Source organism: Molothrus aeneus, chromosome 3 (assembly GCF_037042795.1).
Source record: "Molothrus aeneus isolate 106 chromosome 3, BPBGC_Maene_1.0, whole genome shotgun sequence".
Lineage (NCBI taxonomy): Eukaryota > Metazoa > Chordata > Aves > Passeriformes > Icteridae > Molothrus > Molothrus aeneus.
Window position 1 is genome coordinate 90,493,780 of NC_089648.1, and position 23,305 is coordinate 90,517,084.

The 23,305-nt window shown below is 36.0% G+C and overlaps 1 protein-coding gene across 2 annotated transcripts in view; it reads right to left on the reverse strand.

Annotated features, from left to right (window-relative positions):
* DOP1A (DOP1 leucine zipper like protein A) overlaps nucleotides 1-23,305 on the reverse strand; it is a 50,233-nt gene that overhangs the window by 16,922 nt on the left and 10,006 nt on the right. For both annotated transcript variants that reach the window (XM_066547381.1, XM_066547379.1), the window contains exons 8-23: nucleotides 21,471-21,579; nucleotides 19,088-19,208; nucleotides 18,279-18,398; nucleotides 16,476-16,590; nucleotides 16,020-16,049; nucleotides 15,376-15,609; nucleotides 12,384-13,008; nucleotides 9,238-9,512; nucleotides 8,456-8,608; nucleotides 6,361-6,461; nucleotides 4,846-5,105; nucleotides 2,157-4,164; nucleotides 1,943-2,054; nucleotides 886-1,068; nucleotides 473-598; nucleotides 11-145 (exon numbers count right to left, since the gene is read on the reverse strand). In XM_066547381.1, the coding sequence (XP_066403478.1) occupies nucleotides 11-145; nucleotides 473-598; nucleotides 886-1,068; nucleotides 1,943-2,054; nucleotides 2,157-4,164; nucleotides 4,846-5,105; nucleotides 6,361-6,461; nucleotides 8,456-8,608; nucleotides 9,238-9,512; nucleotides 12,384-13,008; nucleotides 15,376-15,609; nucleotides 16,020-16,049; nucleotides 16,476-16,590; nucleotides 18,279-18,398; nucleotides 19,088-19,208; nucleotides 21,471-21,579 (4,707 nt within the window). The remainder of the gene's footprint in view (nucleotides 1-10; nucleotides 146-472; nucleotides 599-885; nucleotides 1,069-1,942; nucleotides 2,055-2,156; nucleotides 4,165-4,845; nucleotides 5,106-6,360; nucleotides 6,462-8,455; nucleotides 8,609-9,237; nucleotides 9,513-12,383; nucleotides 13,009-15,375; nucleotides 15,610-16,019; nucleotides 16,050-16,475; nucleotides 16,591-18,278; nucleotides 18,399-19,087; nucleotides 19,209-21,470; nucleotides 21,580-23,305) is intronic.

Sequence of the window (23,305 nt, forward strand, 5' to 3'; positions counted from 1 at the left end):
GTTTCCATACCTTGTCCTTTGCTATGGCTGGAGGCTGCTTCAGAACTTCTTTCACTGTCTGTATGACAGTCTCTGTTCTCATAACACTGATAGAGCGAACCAGCTCAACCAGCAGAAGTTGTTCCTCACATGCTGTAGGAATAACCTAAAAGTACCAGATGTATGTCACAGATTATCAACACAGACAATGGCTATGCCAAAACTAAGGCAGCTGTCCTCATGGCATTGAAATTTTATCACTTAACAGTTCATCTAGAGACCTGGTATCACCTACTCTTCCCCTGAAGAATTCAGGAAGATTATCCCATTCTAGTGGTACCGCCCTGACAGTACAGTTGCTAATTAGAAATGCAAATATTGTCCGTACTTTATTGTATTTTTTCACTGGAATGTCTGAATTTTCTTCTTCCTAACACTAAATCACTTAGAAGTATTAGCACTATTTGAAGTGACCACTGTAATATAAACATACCTTTGTCCTTGAAGTATTTTTGTTTTGCCTCCTTTCATTCCACACAAATGCAATAGCAGCCATGAAGTGAACACCATGATTCATTGAAATTGGACCCAAAAGTTCCAGAATCTGTTGCCTCAAATTCTGAAATACGAAAGCAGAACACATACCCTTTCAGATAAGCATCTTAGCATTAAGTTCAAAATCTTTTCTCTGCAGAAAGCAAAGAGGTGACATATTGCACTGAACTGATAATTTTTAGCTTAAAAGCATACTCAATACTCATTTATAAAAGCCTATTTTTTGTGGTGAGTGAGTAGATGAGGACAAAGGCATAAAAATTCAATTTAGATTTAAGGGAAGAGGATTGAAATTATTTTAATGAAGATATTAACGAACAATTTAAATGATATTATCCCTGATGTTCTAACCTTAGGTGACCCAAGATTAATAGTGGTGATGGATGCAGCCGCAGCAGCAGTAGTTTTCTCTGAAGAATCTGCAAGGTGCAGGATGCTCCACAGTAAAGTCACAGAAGACATGATCATATGCAAGATAGAGAGGATCCCATTACGTGCTTCAACCAAATGCTTCTGATCTACATTAACCAAAAGCTAGTGGGAGAGAAGAGGAGAGGAGATAGAGAAGAACATAAACAGCATATTTAAAATAAAGAAAGTTTTGGCTTACGTAACATGGGAGCTTTCAACCTTAACTCTTTTTCATAATTTTTTCATTAATTCTTAAAATATGTACAGCTTTGAGACTTTTAAAATAATAGAGAAACTTTTGTTGAGTTGGGCAATATAAAATGTACTCTGAACATGGGAGGTCTCATGTCTATAGCAATCAATTTTGTACCCTCTGCCTATACCTTTGCAAAACAATTATTTCAGAATTGTAAGTCTAGCTAATACTCTAGGCAAAATTATTTATTTACATAAGCAAAACCTACTTTCAGTCACTTTTAAATGAATGGAAAGCAAAGGGGTGTAATAATGGTGAAAAAGCACAAAAACAAGATAACTGAGAAAAAGGGCAAAAGTGTCTCATGGAACCTGGACCAAATTCTTAAGAGAGACTATGCTCAGAATATCAGATCTAAAAATACTGCTTGACTAAAAAGAAAAATTGTAAATATACAGAAGGAACAGAAGGATAATGTTTAGACATATTGCAAGGTGAACACAACAAAGGCAGCTCTATAAAGTGGAATTTTAAAGGTCTTAAAGTTAAGGAATTAAACTTCTGTTATTAGAGGGTAACAGAAAACCAAAACAAGCAAAGAAATATAAGAGTATTCTCTTAAAAGTATCATCCAAAGAAACGTGGTTTTCTGTTTGTATTGTCAGTAAACCCCCATATTTATAGCTAAGACAATATATTTGTTATTTTTGTCACCCAGATCTTCATAACTGCTAATATAATCACAGTACTTGATTTGACATGAATTGCCTAGGAATGTCTCAGACACGCAGATAAGTTCACCTGATGATACTGTGTAGATGGATCCAGGAGGCAGTAATGAATTATTGTTGTGATCCCTTCTAATAAAGTGAGAACCATATCTGGGGGAGTGACTGATGCCATCCAGAGAGGCCTAAAAGAAGAGTAATTTTTTTTTTAATGAGTTAATCTGACAGCAGAGTAATTCAAAACAATCAAATTCAGTTAAAAAAATTATACCTCTACATCAACATACCTATTATCAGATAATCCAGTTTCATATTTATACTGCTGAATTAAATTATCCAAGTTCCTGCAGAGCTGAAGAGTCACTGAAACAACCACCCTTTGAAGAACTTTTCCCATGTAAGGCAACGTAGAAGTGATAAGGCCAATCCACTGGGGATGCATTTTACAGGCACAGTGCTGGTGCAAAGCTCGTATCACTGCACACAGAAACATGCCTTGGCAGGTTATTGGCTGGGAATGTAAATACTGCAGAGAAGTCATCGGCTGCTGGGGACCAATGTGCTCCAGGTCTGTTATGACAAAGTCAAACACAGTTTCATTTTCCTCAGGCACAGTCATTACTCTGTGTTCCAGCACAATCAGCCGCTGAAGTACTTTCAGAAGTTGTGACTGCAGAGTACTACCATTGTCAAACTCATCCTCAGAAAAATTTATAAGGCTGTCTTCAGAGAAGCCTTCTTCTACAGCCACTATGTTTTTTCCAGCTATCTTTTCACTGTGCCATTTCTGGGCACTGAAGATAGAAGACAGCAGACAATGCAGGATCACCTTCTGAACCTTGCACTTGGACAACATGTCTGAAATAAAACTAGGAAAGCCCTTGGCAGAGCTTTCTATCACTTTTGCCAACTCAGCAAAGAGGAGTGTCAGAATTTCTATACTCATCATCTGCATGTTGCGGTTTCCTATGAGGTCTTGTGAGGTTACTTTAACGTGAGTTGGATAATGGCTCCGCATGTAGTATAGACACAAGGAGATGAGAATTTCTATGTACATAGAGCTCCGAAAGTTATGGTTAGAATCAACTGGGATGTGACTATAGAAATCCTTGCCCATTACAGATATTCGATGCCTGGCTAGAAGATTTTGGAGCAATGAAAGCTGAGGAGTGTATGCATTGTTGACACTGGTAGTGGAGATGGCACTTACAAAAGCTGAGGGATTTGTTTTCAGAATTGCCTTAATTGCAGAAAAAGCATACAATGTCCTTGAAGAGTCATACAACTGGAGATAAAGCAGCACATGCTGATACAGCGGATGGATATTGAAGTTAGGAGATTTTCGCATTCCTGGGGATCCAACATCACTTTCTATTTCTGAAATTTCTCCTTCTCCACAACTGTACCAATTTTCTAAATCAAGACCATCACTAAAGAAGACATTTGTTTGTTTAAGCTTTTCTGTTTGTGCTTTCTTCTTCTCTTCATCTTTCTTTTTGGCTATCTTTACCTTAGGTTTTGCACCTGGTTGCTTACCAGCCTCTTTAACAATTGTTTCTTTTTCTGACATTTTTTCTGGTTGCTTTCCTTTAAAGCTGAACTGAATACTACTGTGGCTATGTTTTCTAGACTTTGATTCAGTGGAAGAAAGAGTAAGATCAGAGAAGGATTGCTGACTTTCTGCAATACAAGGTGAAGAGTTATTTCTTGACATTTCATCTCCTAAGCTCTCAAGTCCAGTCTCAGTTGAGGCTGATAGTAACTGTGAGCTGTCATTACTAAGTAAACTACTTTGGCTACTTTGAATATTTTGATCATCACTTTTTGTAACCTCTACAGAGCTATCCAATGAGCTGAATTTACATGAAGCATCCTCAGAGTGCAGACTGTCTTTAACCGATTCAACTTCTTCTCCAAGACCACTTACAACTTTGCATATAAGGTCTGTAACCACTTGTTGCACAATTTCATCAGGTGAGTCTTCTTTCAGAGTCTGAGAGCTATCTTGAGCACTCAGGCTTTCTGTTTCCACTTCATAACTGATGTTGTCTCCAGTAGATGACTGAGAACAGCCAGAGTCAGAACTCTGCAGTATTTCAGCCTGATGATCAGGAAGATCAAAATCAGACACAACCATTGGTATGGTCTCACTGCTGGTACTTAACAAGGAAAGCCTGTCACTCAGAGGATTGACAGTCAGGCTGAAGTTCTCCATTTCATCCACACCAAGTTGCTTCTCATTGCCTTCTTTAGGTATAATAAGTTGTCCTTGGCTTACAGGCATGTGGGAGAATGCTTGAAGAACACAGAAAAATGCATACATATAAGATTTTGTTCTTCAGAATAAGAATTCAGAATTAAAATTTGGAATTTAAACTATTATTGAGACTTCAAATTATGAAGGCAGGATAAAGAGTGTCTTTCTATTTCACAGAAGAAAAAATATGTTAATAAGCAAATGACAAGTTCGCAAAAACAAAGCAAAATTGTTTTAGCAGTATACCTGAGCAAAACAACATAATTCTCCATGAAGCATTATGCAGTCTTATCTGCTTTCATTTTCACAAGAAACAGAATTAGTAAATTCTAAACTAAAATTATGCAATACATGCAAACACCTTCAAAACTTTTTGGTAGGCTTTCAGCCAGCCCCACATCATCCATAAAAATGTTTAATTTCTTGGTTAAGCGTCAAGCCATATTCTTATGTTCTACCAAGACTCAGTAAGATGTAACAAAATGCTCTGCATTAAAATACTTGCGTATCATTTTAATGTAAAAACAATACAACTTTAAACAGTACTTGGGGCACACAAACTTGAATTAGGAAAATACCACACAAATGCAAATATAAGCCATAGTTATTCCAACAGTTTTTTCAGTTACCCTCAAAAATTTCTACTATGATTTCAACATTGCATGTAAACAGCAAGCAAAGAAATCAAGAAACTTCCTACAGGCTTCTTGTGTACATACCATCAGCACAGCTGAACTTCTGCATGAACTGCTTTTCATTTTCTTCTTCAGGGTGATTGGGAGATTTAGTCCAGTAACATTCAGCCTGTACTCTCTGAACTGAAACTCGCTGAGTTTTTGGATGGAGAAGCAGGAGGAGCAAAGGTTCAAGAACCCTTGCAATATCATGTCTTTGAAGCACTTGATTTAACCAGGCTTGTCCCACTGACCAAGTAGAACCATCCAAGCTATTGAGGCTGTCCAGCATGATAAACAAAGATCTAGAATGGAAAGAAGAAACAATCCAGTGGATATCGTCCACTACTCACAGAGTAATCCCATTTTAATCTCATACATGACAAATTTAATGTCGGTACATACTCCAGTCTCTTCTCCATACAAAGTAGTATTTTCTTTGGAATCAAAACTTTGAACTTGCTCTTTTTTTTTTAGTCTAGTCCAATGAAGGAATGGGCAGGAAGAGCTAGTAACAAAGTCACTTTTAACAGTTGCTCTAATAGTAGCAAGATCAAGTATTTATACAGCTATTAGCATAACAAGCCTTGGTTGTCTTGTAAGTGGTATGCCATTAAAAAATATACAATTTTAAAAGCCAATTCACAAACATATATGGAAAATAAAACATTCAAAGATCTTGTCTTCAAGAATAGAGAGGAGAAATATACTTGACAATTCAGCAGTTCCTACAACTATTAGTTTCTTAACAGTTTTAGCCTTGAGAATCCTTTTCGGACAAGGAAAAACAATATATATAGTGGACTCTGAATTTTACCTACTGTTTTACATTCCCCAGTAGTACATAAGCTTTTAGCTGTATGCACAGAATTTATCACCATTTATGCAATGAGTGACAGCATAAGATAAAGAAATAACCTTTTTACTCTACACTTTACAGCTAAGTATGCAATACAAAATCTAAATAAACACTTTTCCACAACATTTGCGCTAGCTGAGGAAGACACGAGCAGTTCAGAGTCCAGATCTTCAGTCTTTTCTAAGAAGGTAGTCCAATACCAGAACACAAAACAGAAATCCTCTGCTGCTTGCCATAAATGACCTCTTACACAAAACACAGATTAAACAAAAGAACTCATGTTTTAGCACTTGCTTGCTATTTGGTTTTTAAGTTTTTTTTAGTTTTACTGTTACTTTCTACATAATATAATTCAATCCTGGGTTGATTTCTCTCTCCTGCTCCTACATTAAAACACAGCAAGAACTCAGATATTAAACTCAATATACAGCACAGTGATGGTCAATGAATATTGTCACCATTCCTTCCCCACACTCTTTATAGCTCCCAGGAAAAATTTACAGCTTACATAATCATCACTGTGAAAACAATTTTGTCTAACACAAATTCTTGTCCACAAATTCATTTTTTGTCCTTCTTCCTTCCTCTCACATCTACACTGTAGTTCTTCAATTTTTCAATGCCCTATGTTGCCCCGTATAATACCGTCAAAGATTTTGGAGTAAAATTATTTCAACTGAATCAGACTTGTAATCACCAACCTGTCAAAGGTGCGGCCAAAGGAAGAAGATTTGTTAATATGAAGATCTCGTGTGAGATGCCATAGCACTGCAAACTTGGCATGAGCTTCCATTCTTACTTTCTGTGAACCAAACCATAAGTTAGATCTGTCAGAATGTAAAACTTCTGATAAGAACTGGAAAAAGAAAGTCATACAGCATCCTAAATGATATAAGAGATAATGAAATTTACTTCTTTGATTATGTACTATTTTTTAATCTTAAAAGCAGTAGAAGCCAACAATAGGTGCCTATGAGCAATTAAGTACCATGAAAGGATTCTCTCCTATCTCCATCTTGCCTTAGTTTTAAAGTTTAGCCTGTCTCTTTCTATTCAACTTATTTTCATTCCATTACTGCCATACTAGAAAGAAACAGAATAATTTTCTAGCTAGATATGTAGATTAAGCTCTTCCCTAACATGTAAATTTAACTCTGGAACAAATTGGACCAATAGGACATGCTTACTGCCCAAAGGATTCATAATGACTAATACAGTCATAGCAATAATATGCAGAATATCATAGAATATCCTGAGTTAGGAGGGACCTACAGGGATCACTGAAATCCAGCTCAGTATATTTTATGGTAAAAATGGTGTAAAGTAAGAATTGTTCTGTTTATCTCCTTACTGAGGCTGATCCAGGCAAAGAGTTATTCCAGCAAGGCTGCAAACAACAGCAAATGTCGTGATATGACTTGAACACATGTATAAAAACAGCTTCACCCAAAAAGACAAGGAAGCTAGTAAGCCTTAGTAAGAGTGAACAAAGCACAGCAATCAGGACAACACCAAATAAATAATCAAAATTACTTCGAGTACTCTAAGGGCTTAAACTAAATTACTAAATAAGCAAAGACACAACGACAAAGATTTTCACTTGTTTGTTGTTAGAATATATGGTTATAGGACATGAACTGTAGGTATTTGTACCTTTAACCAAAGTGAGACAAAACTAAAAACTGTTAAAACAACTTTTTTTTTTAACAATCTGACGTACTTCCAGACTTAGTTTACATCATACAACTTAAGAAGCTTTGCAACAGCTTCTTATCTATCCAATATCTGCCACAATAATGGAAACTTTAGGTAAAAGCTATGAAAATGACAAAAAAAAACAAACAGTTCATGTGAAACAAACTAAAAATAGAACAACCTCTCCACACCAAAAACAAAAACCAAAAGAGACAGCATCACTTGTATTTAGAAAAATATGTTTCTCACAGGAAAATAATCCACAAGATTACTGCAAAATGCATAGTTACACAAAATAATACACTGAGTTACTGAATAGAGTGAAAATAGCAATTCCCAAACACATAGAGATAACTCCATGTAAGCCCTTGCAATCCATGCTGTGAAGATGTAAGAAATTACTGCTTTCTCCAGAAGGTAGGCAGAAATAACCAAGTTCTACATCCACAGTCACAGCAGTTTACAGAGCAGCCTAAATGACACTAAAAATCATCACCAATTTCAACAATATGGCAAGCTGTGAACTGCACTGATTGACAGACGGGCTCACATTCACTCTTCTTGACCTGGTAACTCTGGTAGAAGGGCAAAAAGGTAAGCACTCCTGAAGTCACACAACCATGAGTTGCTAGAACGTGTAAGCAAGTAATTCCCTTCTATTCATACTGCTGCAGCTGTGAAAATTGCTCATATACTTGAAATTTAAAGCACTACACAGGTCTCAAGTTGAATGTCAAATTGACAGCCTCGATGTGATACAAATTTCTAGGTGAGGAAAAAAAAAATAAGTACCTGTCATGATAAGAACTCCTACTAACAACAGCAAAAACTAAGCACATGCTTTAAGTATTGGGAGGCATCACATAACTTTGATAAGAGAGAAAGTCTCCTGCATAAGCCTGTTGCTGAATGGTGAAAAACCTCTGTTGCCTAGCATGAAACTGGAGACTCATCACAGACCTAAAATAACATGTGAAACAATGTAAGGCAATATTTCTTTCAATATTGAAGTTATTCATACCCTCCTCTGAGGGGTCCTTCATCTAAATATATTTCTGTATATATTTTACTCATCTTTAAGTAAATACATGAGCAACTTGCCTTGTCTCTGTGAGTCAGCTGTTGACTAATAACATCTTCACAAATGCTGGAAGATGGGACGAGGTTGTGCAGCTGGTAGAAAAGCTCCACACTCTTCTGATGATGCTGAGGAGTTCCATCACCCAGCTGGTCCCAAAGAGTTAAAGCTATATGCTTTGTACACGAAAAGAAAAAGTTGCAAGACACAAGTGAATGACTATCATGCCTTGTTCTGCTCCATGCAACAATGGGAGACATCACATCTGATGACACCCTGTGACCAAGAGGCAATCTGTAAAATGGTTCCTCTTGTATGAAGAGAAGGAAGTGTTCAGAAAACTGCAATAACTTACTACAAAAACAACTCCTGTTAAGGAGTCAGTACAGAAATAAATTTTCATTGAAATATAATTAACTACATAATATACCCTGCTGCTGATTATCTTTTGCAAAAGATTTCTTACAGGAATTACACAAATGCAAAAATTGTTTACATAGTCCTACACTATGCACATCTCAGTTTTATACCTTTGCTGATTAATGCTGCTATTCAATCAGGTTTTGTTTGTATCTTTAAAATATTCAATTAAGTAAGGAATGTCACACAAGTGGTCAGTAACAGAATTGCAGGAAAAAAACTTACTGTGTATTTCATTTAGATTCTAACACAGGTTACAAATGTTATCAAAATATTCAGCAAGAACATTTGGTTTAGCACATCAAGGATGGTAAAGGGGCCAAGACTTATTCTTCACCAGACAGAAAAAGTCTAAAGAAAACAGCAATGAGATACTGCATCTAACCTTGAAGAAGTCTGTCTTTTCAGCCATATATCTCAGATTGCCTTGAGTAAGAGGAGGTCTGATGACGACAGCCACTCTTCCCTGGTTAGGACTAAGAGGCTGAGCAGTTTCCACACTGTTCAGATTTTCTCCAGTGACAAGAGCAACAGATTGAGTCAATCCAACCAAGTCCATCACGAGGGAAATAGTAACACCCTGAACACTGAAATTGCTCGCCTGCTTGCAAGCATTCATTAAAGTCTGCAGCCACAGCGGAGGCTGTACTTGTTCACAGTCTGAAACAAAAAGCACAGATTATGCATTTATTTAACAATCTAAATATTATGGAATTTTCCTCTTGTATTCTATCATTATATGTGCAATTGTCCCTTCATATTTTAACCTATCCATTTAGAAAATGCAAGAGGAAGATACTTCCTGATGTATCTTAAAAATAATCCAATACAATACTGTATCACTTCAAACATTTAGTAATCAAAAATTAATAGAAAAATTTTAACAAGTAAGAGAAAAATTTTATGGAAATGCATTCAGATGATTTCCAGCTTCAGAAAAAACTGGACTTTTAGTAGTTAACACATCCTTTCATTCACTTTTCTACTTCACAAAATTCTTCACCAGCAATCAGGAACCTGCAAAGGTTAATCCTCTTAACACCCTAGATAGTAGTCTGAAATAATTCTGTAATATATTTTATAGAGCCTAGGATAATATATTACACATATGCAGACTAATTTTAAATTGACAAAAACAGATTTGCCTGGCAACATTTTAAAAATAGAAGTCTCTATTGGAGAGAAATTGATGGTTTGGTTCAGAGCTATGATCCATTAGACCATACTCTGTTTTCACTGTAGTTGGTTGCTTCCCCCTTTTTATTGTCCTCTCACTTTATCAAGCCATACTCTGGGTTGATACTGGAAGTGTCTTTCTCCAAAGTTCACAGTCAACTCTCCAAGTGAATATTGCATCCTTTTATTTTAGAGATACCAAACTAACTTCTCTTAAAACTTCAAAAGGACTCTATTGATCATGTTCCTAAAAAGACAAATACAACCAGAACCAGACACAAGTGAAGAAGTGTTATTTAATAGGCACAAATACAGCCCCCTTTTAGAATTAAGAGAAGAATGATGCAATTTCTAATCTATACCCACAGCTCCACTGGAGTCTAAATATACCTAACAATTCCATATTGTATTTTAAAGTGTACAGATATAACCATTGTTTTCAGCTTCACTCAATTCCCTTTTTAATTTCTTCAATTAAAGATAGCTGAGAAATTAAGCATACAGCAGAACTAAAGGACAATTATATTAAATATCAGATTAACTTGTCTCCTTCAAAAAAACAGACTGACCAGTGATTAAGAGCTATAGGATCATATCATTCCAAATTTAGGAACCCTTTAACAAACACAGCCTCTTCTGCAGTACAAAAGCCTCATATCAATAGATATGATAGTGTGAGAATTATGGAAACTACCTTCTTCCATTCTCTGTTCCAGTGCAATTCTCTGTTATGGGAAGTAGGCCCAGCACTATTCCCATCTGCCCTGACATTCTATACAACAGATATTTACATTTGAAACAAAATCCTTCCTGTTGGGTTTATCTACCTACAATTGATGCTTATTCCTCAAAGTTATATTGTTTAATAGACTGCAAATGATAACTCACCAATAGGAACGTTCAGATGATGAACAAGAAACACAAATCCAAGACATTTACCAAAAGTGAAAGGGATTCCTAGAAGCACTGCCCTCATACAAGGCACACAGTACTCAAGCTCTACAGGCTCTCTGCTCTACAGTGCACAAGGCAGTAAAAAGCAAGTGTTATGTGCACCAAAAAGTAATGAGCAAACAGCTGACATTTTAGTATTTGGACACAACATTCATTTGTAGGCTGTTTTGGAGAAATAAATAAATAAATGTCTAGCATTTTCAGGGTCATGCTATAAAAGCACAAATATTCTGAGATAGATATTTTATAAAAGGTACCAGATCTTTGGCACTGTCATGCTCATAATTAATAAACAGCTATAACCAAATTGCCTTCAACTGACAAACATTTTATATGTTTGGATGTTACAAAGTCAAATATACATTCTGCTCCTGCCTATAATGAAGACATAAACAACACATCTTAAAGACCAGAGAAACAGAAGCAGTCATGTTAAATTAGCATGCTTGCTTCCAAAACCAAAAAAACTATCCAACTCCAAGCACTGATCACCACTTAGCCTTGCTTTAAAAATTGTAAATAAGAACAAAAAGCTGCAACTAGGAAGTTTCCTAGAAAAAAATAAAACCAGAGACGACTGCGACAGTAGACAAAATTAGTGTTACTATTTCCTGCATGTTCCAAGCATATCCACCATAAAAACATTCTAAGAAGTAACTCTCAGATTGCAGATCAGAAGTGGATCCAAAATTGGAACTGTAAATTGAAGACTCAACAAACTGTAAAAAGGATTGTTCATCCTAAAATGTCACAATTTACAGTAATCCATAACTGTCAGTGTTTTAATCACGTCTGTATCTGAATAGTTTCATACATCTGTGAACACATCCATATCTCACCAAAACTCACCACTTTTATTTTGTTTCTTAATGGAATTATAGAAGAATTTTTTGCAAGAACTGTGCCTTTCATAGGAGCAAAGTAGTATTAATTAAATTTCTTAGCTGGTATGATTTTTATTGGTCAGCAGCTTACAATTTCCATGTATTGCCAAAGTGAACAATGTGCACATCAATCCAAAGCTGATAAAAGGAAGCTAAAAACATATTTGATGTGAGCTGTGGCTATTGCAATATGACAAAGAAAACACTGTGGATCCATTCAGTAAAGAGGAAGACTCAACAATATAGATTCTACTCTCAGGCTTCAGTTTGCATAATTTATATTTTCCACCCCAATATTAATTACTGTCAAATTCCATGCCAGCAATATTCTTAAAAATCTATGAGAAAATAATTTATTTTCCAAACATAAACTAGTTGACATAGAAGAAAATAGATTACTGAGAGGAACAGCAAACAATAACACACATAAAACACGACAGTATTACATTAAATTTTTTTGGCAGAAATTTAAAAATTATTATTTAAAAAACAAAGAACAAATGAGAGTGCAGCTTACCAACTTCAGGCTTCCCAGGATGTAACTCTGAAGTGCGGTTTCCTTCAGCAATGTAAACGGGAAAGCTCGAACATTCAAGGTAGAGCTGACAAGCAGCAATAAAGGCAGGAAGGTATTCTTTTGGTGTTTTCTTCTTGGTTGTTTTCTTCACCTTAGCATCATCTTGTGATTCTCTGTCCCATTTTGTGCTCTGTCCTTGCGCTCTAGTGGGGTCTACCGGAAGCTCTGCCCCTAAGGGCTGAGACAAGGAATTACTCTGAATGATATAGAGGTTGATGAATCTGGTTAAAAACTGTTGGACATATTCCAGACAGCACTGCATTGCAGTCTTTTGGATTGTTTTCCCACTACGAGTTGCTGTCCCTTGTGCCATTATGGAAGGAGGCTGTACAATGGTCTCCTCAGAACCCACGGTTGATGCTGTCTCAGTCTCTGAGGATGTGCTACCAACAATAGGAATGCCAGGTGCACTGTGACCTTCATTCAGTGCTCTGTCAATGTCATCAGTTGTATCTGCCTGGTATTGTACAAACTCAGTGAATCCACTTTCTGATGATCGACTGCTTGGAGGATTTTCACCATCTTCAAACACATCATTAGGATTTTCAAGTGACACTGATGGCACCTGAGCAATATAAAAGTTTAATGACTGCTGAAAATAGGTTATTTAGGTCTTAGCAAAACAGTATTTATTAGTATCTTCATTTGAAAGCAACAATTTTATTCCAGAGTTTTAAATGTATTCATACATTTCATGCAAAATGATACTTGGTGTTTCTGTAAGCCTGCCAGACTAAGCTAACATTAAAAGAAAACTGTTTATCAAGAAAAATATTTAAATATTATTGGTTTTAACATTTTCTTCATATCATAATTATGTCTACTCTATGATGAAAGAGTGCTGAAATATATAGGCGTAAGTATTATTAATTTATACAGCATCAAATACAAAGTTATAATTACAAAAAGATATAAACTTCTCATTTAAAAACTACTAATCATTTGCAACTACAAAGAAAATAAATCATCTCCTCAAAATAAGAAAGAGAGGTTGCTGCAACAATAACAGTTCTTCATGACTTATATGTCTTAATTTCTTATAATTCAGAATATGCATAAATAGATGAATGGCTTTCACTCAGAAAAAGCACCCACAGTGGCTTTTTGCACTGCTCCAGCGCTCTACAGTCAGAGTAACTGGTAGTATAGTGTCTGTTTCCTGGTGAGAATGTGAGGTAGGGAAACAACTGGAATAGAAATGCATCAGTCAGTGGCCCTAAATGCAGGTGCCCACTTACTTCCAATCCTGCATTTTACCAGTGATGGCAGATTTTGCCTAAGACCTAAGGCCCAGAATTTGTTTTGACTCTAATCACTACCTGTGTTAAATATAGAACTTGAACCTTATGTAATAATATGAAAAAATTTTTCATGAGTAAATAAAAACAGTGACATTATTATTCACAGTGAATAATGTCTTGCTTTACCAGAGATGGAATAAGAATGGAAATTTGAGATATTACCACAGAAAATGGTTAAAGTAATGTACTAGAAAGCTGGAAGAGACTATGTCTCTATTGTATTTTACAAAATACAATCTAAAAGTGATTAGAAGCATGGCAAATCATTTCACTATCTCTTAAGAGAAACCATGGCCATGTATGAGACAGTTGTAATTGGAAGCAGAAGGCCACTGAAGGTTCTAAGAGCAGTATCATTCAATTAAAACAGGCTTTATTAAAACAAACAAAAAAAAAAGGCAACCAAAAAAAAAAAAACCCAAAACCCCAAAAGAACAAAACAAGACAGGTATCAATTAGCTAGAGAGAATAAGGATAGGATCCTGAATAAAGGATGCTGGAGTCTTAATTGACTATGGGAATGTGAGCCAGCAGTGGACTCCTTTGGTGAAACACTGTCACTAAATCAAGGGAAGTAATTAGTCCCCTCTAAGCAGTTTTAGGTCCACAACCAGCATATTGTATCCAATTTTATGCTCATTAGTACAAAGGAAACTCTGATATACTGAGTATGCCCAATGCAAAGTCACCACAGGTGCTCCTGAAGTAGAAGGAATGCTTAGAGAGTGGATTTACTTAGTTTAAAAGAATGCTAAAAGCTGTGGAGGGTGTGAAGATGGCTCTATTGCTCTCTGTGAGTTCTCATTAGGCAGCTGAAAAGATTTAGATATGTTTAGAAATCCACAGTGCAAGAACACAAGCAACCAACACAAGCAGCAGCAATGGAAATTCTGATTAAATAACAGTGCAAACAAACAAGCTGTACAGAGAAGTCACGGTAACTTCATCCTTGGAAATACTCAAAATTAAGACAAATATGATCCTGTGTGACATGACCTAGCTTTAAAGTAAAATCTAACTTTGAAATCAGCCCTGCTTTTAGCAGTGCCCTGCAACTGTCACTTCCAACCTAATTTATTCTATGATGTTCCTTAAGTTTTTTCAGCTGGAAAACAAGGATTTCAGGGCATGTCACTTAACATAGCCATGGCTGCATAGAACAAAGTGGACCAAGATAAAAGAGAAATAGCTGCTGGCTGGTATTTTATTTCTTTAATAAATTATTCTAAGAACTTAACAGTGACAGTTAAATACATGATGGGTATTAAACCAATGCACATAAATTAGGTGAGAGGAGAATTTACATATGCCTGATACGTAATCAAAATGGTGAATTCTTTTCAGTCCAGTTATTTTACTTCATGATACTCTTGAAGTGCTTTACAAACTTTAGTTGATTAGTTGTCTCTTAGGCCCTGATTCTGAAGTGATTTATACATGTATAATATTATATCTGGGTAAAAAACCCTAAGATTCAAGAAATTTTACCACAATTATGAGTTATTTTAATTACCCAGGTTTCACATATAATCAAAGACTTGTAGGGTGTTCAACACAGGCTGTACAAAACCCATTTCTTTTTTCCACATAAGAAGCAATTTTGCAAGATGCTGCAAAACCTAATCAGTTACCTTTTTATTTTCCCATTCTTTGATGGAGCTGCTCTGTCCAGTAGGAAGCTGCAGGACACCATCTGTACCAGCAGAGAGTAATGGAGGCTGAACCTTACTAAGGATCTTTGAGCAGAGTCTGAGAGAATCAGTAAGCTCAGACAAGTGCAAAGTATGAAGATGGCTTGTCAATGCAGAAATCATCCTGAGCAACAGCTGAGGCAAGTGTTCAGTCTGTATTTCAATGTAAGTCTCCTAGTAATAGGAGTAGCAAAGTAATAATAAAAACTTGTTAATTGTCACACCAAATTCCATCCTGAAATTTATTTTCTATAACAGAGCTACCTATCATTTGCTTAACTCTGTTCTAAACATACTGAACACGGAAAAAGGAAAATTAATATCTTAATATCCAAGAATAAGAAATACACGCTTTACTAAAAAATATTTATAAAATTAACTTTAAAATTGGGTAACAAACAAATAGAAATATATTTAGCTCTTTTTCAAACTAGCACATATTGTTCATTATACAACAAATACATTTAAAACATCATAAGAAGGCTGAAGAATGCTACTATTACTTTATTAATCTTAAGATAAAAGTTTAAGAATGAAACATAAACAAGTAAAGAGCTAAAGGAAGAACAGGCTGATTGCCATACCTGACACAGCACTCTCATACTTCTAGTAGGCTTTGAAATGAGAAAGGAAAGAATTGAGGAAAGACAGCTATAGAAAAAACAGTTCCAACAGTCTTTGCTACATTAAGCAATGACAACAGAAAAAGAAGCTACATCTTATCATGACATTTAAAAGATCCTTAAAAGAAAGCTGCACATTTAAACTAGCATATCAAACTACATAAGACTATGCCTGCAATGAATACACAGAAAATAAAATGAGGACAGACTAAAATTTGCAGGTATAAGCATCATAAACCCATTTGAGTTATGTCTCACCAGTCTATCAAGAATCATACAATGAACCAAAAACTTATTTTAATGTCAATTTATGTCAATATATTTTCAAGAAAAGCAATTAATAAAGTATATACAGTATTTCTGCAGACCATAAATATACAGAATCCCAATGTTAGTAATGGATAAAGGAATTCTTACCAAAGAAACAATATCCAACAAAAAATCCACTAACAAGCAGAAATTTGTCAGAGGTAACTCAGGTTGCTCACTATCACCTCCAGGCCCAGTTTGAAGTCTGGCATGTAAAGTCCTCCTGCAAAATTCAAATGGAGTTTCACAATATTTTTCCTTCCCCTTACATTGACCATATTTCTGTAACTTAATGCAAAGCTGTATATATTGGGGGATAATCACTATAAACCAATAAGCAATTTCTCATTTTACTGTTAAGTACTTTATTTGGCCCCACACCATCCTTTCAGAAAAAGCAGTAACCAATCATTTGGTGTAAAACAAACAGTCTTCATTTGTTAAATAAGGAAATTCACGCTACAGAAAATTGAGCATGGAAGACAAAAACTTAAATAATACAGCAAATGATGCAGAAAAAATCCAAACAAAAAAATTCTCCAGATTTCATTTATTTATGATGTAATTTTGTATACATGTTGACAGTAACACTACTTATATGAAGTGAAATACTCACCTGCATGTTACCTGACTGTAGATGACTATCCTTATGTTAGCAATTCAGCCCAACACACAAAAATCAAGTCACAGACATCTAGATCAACATCTCACACTGAGCAGGACTGCTAAAAACACTAGATAAATTTGTCCACAGTTTTGTCTAGCAGAGTTCTGGAAATCTCACAAGAAAGTTCCACAGCCTTCCTGGCTTCCACTGTTCCACCTCTTCCACTGCTGCACATGTCCTTAGCAAAGCTTTTCTCAAAGTCCAACCTGACCACTTGAGTGAGCACTTGTTGCTGTCCTTTGTTTTCCATCAGCTGTTATAAAAAGTATAGCTGTATGAACTTTGCAAATGCCTTTCAGGAAGTCATAAGGTGCCATTCAATTTCCTTCTTTGCCAGGCTAAACCAAACTCACCTACCTCAACCTTCAATGCAGTGTCCTATAACTGACCAGCTTAGCAGTTTCTCTACCAGAGTCTCTTCAGTTTCTCAACACTTCTCCTCAGGTGGCATGTCCAAAGCTGGACACAATATTCCACGTCTGTCCTTAGAAACACTAAGTGAAAGGAAAAATAACTTCCTTTCACCTTCTGCCCATGGTCCTCACAATGTAGCCCAAGACACACACACAGTTAGCACACTGTTGGCTCATAGACAAATTCATGTCCAAGTATCTTAATATTTTATCAAGGAATTCCATAAGCAATGGAAAAAAAAATTCTACTAATTTCATTTGACATCTCTACATCATCTACCCCTTGCCACAGCAAAAACCTCTGTTCTTCTGTGGTCCCTTCATTCCCTTCCCTCCTGTTAATATTTTCAACTTTCCCTGATGTATGGTTTGCTATTTTCTCCTGTAGCCCTGCTTGTCATTTTCTCCTGTAGCCCTGCACAGAATCCCCACCCTTCTTTTTCCCTAAAAGAGCAGTACAAATGATGACACATCAAGTGTCTGGCAAATCTGTCAATTTTACCAAAAGTGATTTGTACAATGAGTAATCCTGTACTGGCCAGACAGAACAAGAACTAGCTTTGAGGTCACTCTGGGGTCTCTCCTTCAGTAGAGGGGCTAATTCTGTCTCTTGATTTAACCCAGACACTGAGTTTATGAGAACTCATGTTGCTAATACCCATAATCACTTCTGATGAAAATTGGCCAAAATGTTGAAATTATAGGGATGGGAGGAAAAAAATACTTACAGGCTTAATGATCTCATGAGACTGACTTCTTTGAAGAAAAAAGTATACAAAACAAAAATTAACTTCAACTTCACCCATACAGAGATTAAATATTATCACCTACCTACAACACTCTTCAAACCAACGAGCAATGTAATCCCACATATAATAAGGCTCAAAGGAATTGAAAAGAAGATTGGCAGTTTTAATCAATTCTGCTGTTTTCTTGTTTTCTCTCAGTTTGCTGAAAGAAAATAGAAAGAACATTTCATATTTTTATACTTATTTTTCAAGTTATATAACTCCACATCGCTGGGAGTTTACCCACTGTCAAGTAACACTACAAATGATCCTCCTCCCATCCCTACAAGTAGCTGTTGCTCAAGGGCTCAGGATATTGGCAGGCTGCTCATACCAATGTCTTTTCACAGTTGCTAGGTTTCTCCTCTTTCTTTAATATTTATCTTTTAAACACATTTTTAGTATATCTGTTTTTACCATAATTGTTCTTACAGTTGTTTCCTACCCTCTCCAGCTTTGAACACCCCTGTCCTCTCCATGTTTCAAAATATTAAATAAAAATCTTCAAACTCTAAATCCCACTCCCTGGCTCTCTTGTAGCAGTCCTAATTTTTCTACTACAAGAAAACTCAATCTATTTTGTTTTTGAAGAACACAGATATAAAGACTATCACAATCAATCAAACAAACATTTTTGTCATGGATAAAGAATAAAAATTATGCTAAATATTAAAAAAATTAAAATAATAAAGCAAATCACTTCACATCTTTGCACTGAACACAAACTGGAATTAATGTCAATAGCTCCTGTACCATGCAGAAAACATGCCACAGTCCTACAGGCTTCACAGTCATGGTTCCAGCAACAAAGATCTATTATTTAATACAAAATATGTTATAGTCATTATTTACCTGCTTAGCTGTGTGTGATCTTTGTTGAAAGATGGTTCTGTCTGAAGCTCCAGTTCTGCTTTGCACTGTGTATATAATGTTCGAAACACTTCAATCAACACATCCTCCAGGATGGCAGGGCCTAGGGAGAAATACCAGCAGTCACACTCTTGAATTATAGCATTACCAACAGTCCACAGCTGAAAGCTATTGGAATCATTAGCTAGCTTTAGTCATTGAAACCACAACATTTCTTCTGGTTCAATCTCATAAACTACCTGAATGTCAGAAGGTTTGGTTTGTTTGCATTCCAGAAACACTGAGACAACTGTAGTGCCTGGGAGTACACAAAGCACAAGCCCCATGTTCAATGTGTGTACAATGGCAGCTGGTGCAAACACACCAGTGCAAAAGCTGTGCAGTCACAGCAGGACACATCATGTTCCAGCCAACACACCCTTTTTACTAGCCCAGCTCAGTAACATGTAAATGGACTTCATGGATTCTTAATCAGAGGTGCCTTTCAGTCAAAACACTTTGAAATACTCATCCCTAAGCTATCTCATACTGTTGGCATATGGACAACACACTCAAATATCTAAATGCAAATACAAGATAAAATCTTTTGAGCATCATCCTTCTTTTTAATTTGAGACAGTTTTTTTTTAGCTCAGGATATAGTCTGCTTTTTGGAAGTATTTTTGAAAGTGTGCAAATTACAGCACAGAAAGCCAACTGCAGCCAGGGCTGCATTGAAAAAATGTGGCCAGCAAGCCAAATGAGGTGATTATGACCTTCTACTCTGCTCTTGTGAAACCCCACCTGGAGTACTGCATCCATCTTTGGGATGCCCAACATAGAAACATGACCTGCTGGACCAAATCCAGAGGAGGACCACAAAGATACCAAGTGGGCTGGAACATCTCTCATGAAGACAGGCTGAGATAATTTGGATTGCTCAGCTTGGAGAAAAAGAAGGCTTCAGAGAGACTTCATTGCAGCCTTTCAGTACTTAGATGGGGCTTATGAAAAAGAGGGAGAGAGACTTCTTATACAGGCAGATGGGAATAGGACAAGGGGGAACAGTTTTAGACTGAAAGAAGAGAGATTTAGATTGGATGCTAGGAAAAAATTCTTTACCCAGAGGGTAATAAGGCATTGGAACAGGCTGCCAGAGAGGCCATGGATGCCCCATCCCTGGTAGTGTTCAAGGCCAGGTTGGATGGGGCTTTGAGCCACTTGGTCTAGTAGGAGGTTTCTCTACCTGTGGCAGGGGCATTGGAACTGGATGATGTGTAAAGTCCCTTTCAATACAGAACGTTCTATGATTCTATAAACAGCTCCTCCTTTGGATTTGAGCTAAATCTCAATTTTGAAGAAAAAAAACCCAAATTATTTTTAAAGGAATTTAAAAAGTAATTGTGCTTGAGATATCATTTTTATGTGCTTCCTAATCTCACTGAGCTGCCTTCAGTAAGAGTATGCTCACGGAGTTAAGCAAAAATCCTTTTAGATTATTCTATCTCATTTTGCTGAAAGAATGCTCAAAGCTTTGCTTCTGCATGAAATCTTAACATATACATTGCCTCTGAACATTTAGACTGATCCCTAGAAAACATAAATTACAAGGAAGATGGCAAATTTCTGACAGATATTTTGTTCCTTGTAGTTTTCTGTCCTGATCAATTATTTTCTTTAATTATTGTATTTTTATGCTTTTATTATCCCACCTTCAAATCTGATAATGGATTAAAAAAACTATTTTGATTTTTTTCATTCACCTTCAAAACTGTATTCCAAAGAAAAAGGCAAGATATCCAAGTCTTAACTGTAAATATGTTTGTCCCATAGTTCTCAGCCCTTATCTGCTAAAGAGGGCATTTAAACACTTTAAATAGGGGAGGGAAAATTGAAAAGAAACACCAAAAAGAAATCCCAACAAACCACCCACTAAACCAAAAAAAAAGATTTGCTTCCTCTGCATAAGTTCTCTGAAAAAAAATTAACTGTTTCATTGTTAATGTCTATTCTCTCTGTGTGTATATTAAAGAAAGAATAGGTTATTCCCAAAAGAAATAGCTGAGATTTATAATAGTAAAAGTCATTATTTGATGAAAGAAATAAAAAAGATCCAATCTGCACATCTTCCAACATGCACTTAGTTCTCTCTATGACTTTGACTTACTGTTTCCTGTGTAGAAAGTAGAAGAAATGGCATTTGGTAAAAGGTAAATCTGATGAATGCATTAAATTAAATAGAAAACATAGATACAGCTTGGAAGATCTAAGAAATCTGGGTAACCTGACAGTACTAAGCATATAATTTATTCAATTTGATAAAAAAGAGAAAAAATTTCAAAGCAGAATCACATGAAACAAATTAAAAAGAGTAAATGAAAATTACCCAGTTCAGGCTTATCCAGCAAACTGATAAGAATTCGAAAAGGCTTTAAGTCTTGCATTAATGTGCTTTCTTCTCCCTGTCCATTAACTTGCAATATTCCAACCATTGCCTACAAAGAGCAAAAACATATCAGGAAAATAATAAGAAAGATAGAAAGTAATAAAAGCTGCACATAAAGGGAAAATTCTCAGTAGTGGAGACCACTATTTCATCTCACTGCAGCTCAGTCTCCCATTATTAAGTTCTCTCAACTTTGCCTTTGAGAACATTTCTGCGGAAAAGAACTTGGTAACTTGCATTTATTTAAAATCAAAATAGAGTACTATAGGCTGGTAATTCAATATTTCTTAAGAATAAAACAGAATACATGAGCATTAATGAACAAATTATTTGAGAAGATAAAGTAGGTAGATATTAAGGGCTTAATAAAACACCATCCTCCTATGATATACTCATTCATGAGGATGAATACTTTCTTGACTAAATAGCAATAACAACTTTGAAATAAATGGGAAGACTGAGTTTCTATACCAAAGCAGGTTAGGGAATGAGCTGCAGAATTAAAAAAAGCCCCATGAGATGATGACAAATTTTGCTTAGCTTTCTGCCTGGCTGACTTGACAGTCTGAGATAGTTTGTTTCTTTTACAGTTTCAAAAAAAAAAGGACAAAGAAGAAAAAAAAAGAGAGATAAGAAATAGCCATGAAAACCAGTTTGGCCTTGCTATCTGCTACAAACCAAGTATTATCAGCAAGTATCTTAAAAGTAAAATCTTCTGTCCTTTCATATGTCTTTAGAAGGCCAGGATTTTCAGTACATTGTATCTATTAATAAGATATGAGTTGACTGGATAAAACAGAACACAAAGAGACTGCTAGAGAATAAGGCAGAAAAGAGCAATGATTTAAAAGTCTTTCAAGAGACAGCAAAAGGTTTTAGAAGCTATATGTCATTTGTATTATGTATAGGCAAGGCATATACAAAATACATTCTGATGTCCATACTCTTCAGACAGAAAAGCTTTATTGACACTGATTAAGTTTGAAAGATGCACAGATTTAAAAAGACCTTAACTATTAACCATGCCTAAATGTCACTGAAAGCTCACCATGGTTTTTTTATATAAGGTACAGGTGAAACTGTATCTCATTCAGGCCTCTCCTTTACATTTGAGTAATTTCTGAATCATCTGCTAAGGAAGGCAGAAGGGTGATAAGCGAACAGTGAGAGAATGCCAACAAGGTCCTTGCTGCTGGAATACTGGAATTCTGAGGGCTCTTCCTCATCAGTAGAACAGCAGATCTCACAACTTTCAGATAAAATTGAAGGTGCTAGCTCTGTGCTGGGTGTCAGCTTTGAACCGGGATGAGCTGAATATTCTTGTCAGCTACTACTGTTAGAATTGCCACTGCCATTCCCATACACAGCATCACAGCTCTGACTCAGAAAAATCCTGACCTTATCAATTTGCCTTAAAGATAAAATGTCTTCCTGACTTCAATATCAGACTCACAGAAGTTTAAAAGACATCTGTATTTCGATTACTGTGAGAAAAGCAGCACAATTCTTAGAACCAGTGATCTCAGCTCACATAGGAAGGCTTTAAGGGTAAACTAGTTTAACTGCCAATTTTCTCAACTATTCCTGGCTGCCAACAGAGAGCAGAAGATGCTCCCTTTTCCTAGGGGAGAGAAAGACCCTTTTAACACAGATTTTGAGTGCCATCTGATAACTTTTTTCTGATTCCCAAGACACAAAGGAGTTTCCCATATCTACAGAAGAGAATTCTCCAATTCAGTTTCATGAAAGAACAGGCTCCAGTGTGCTGGGCTCAT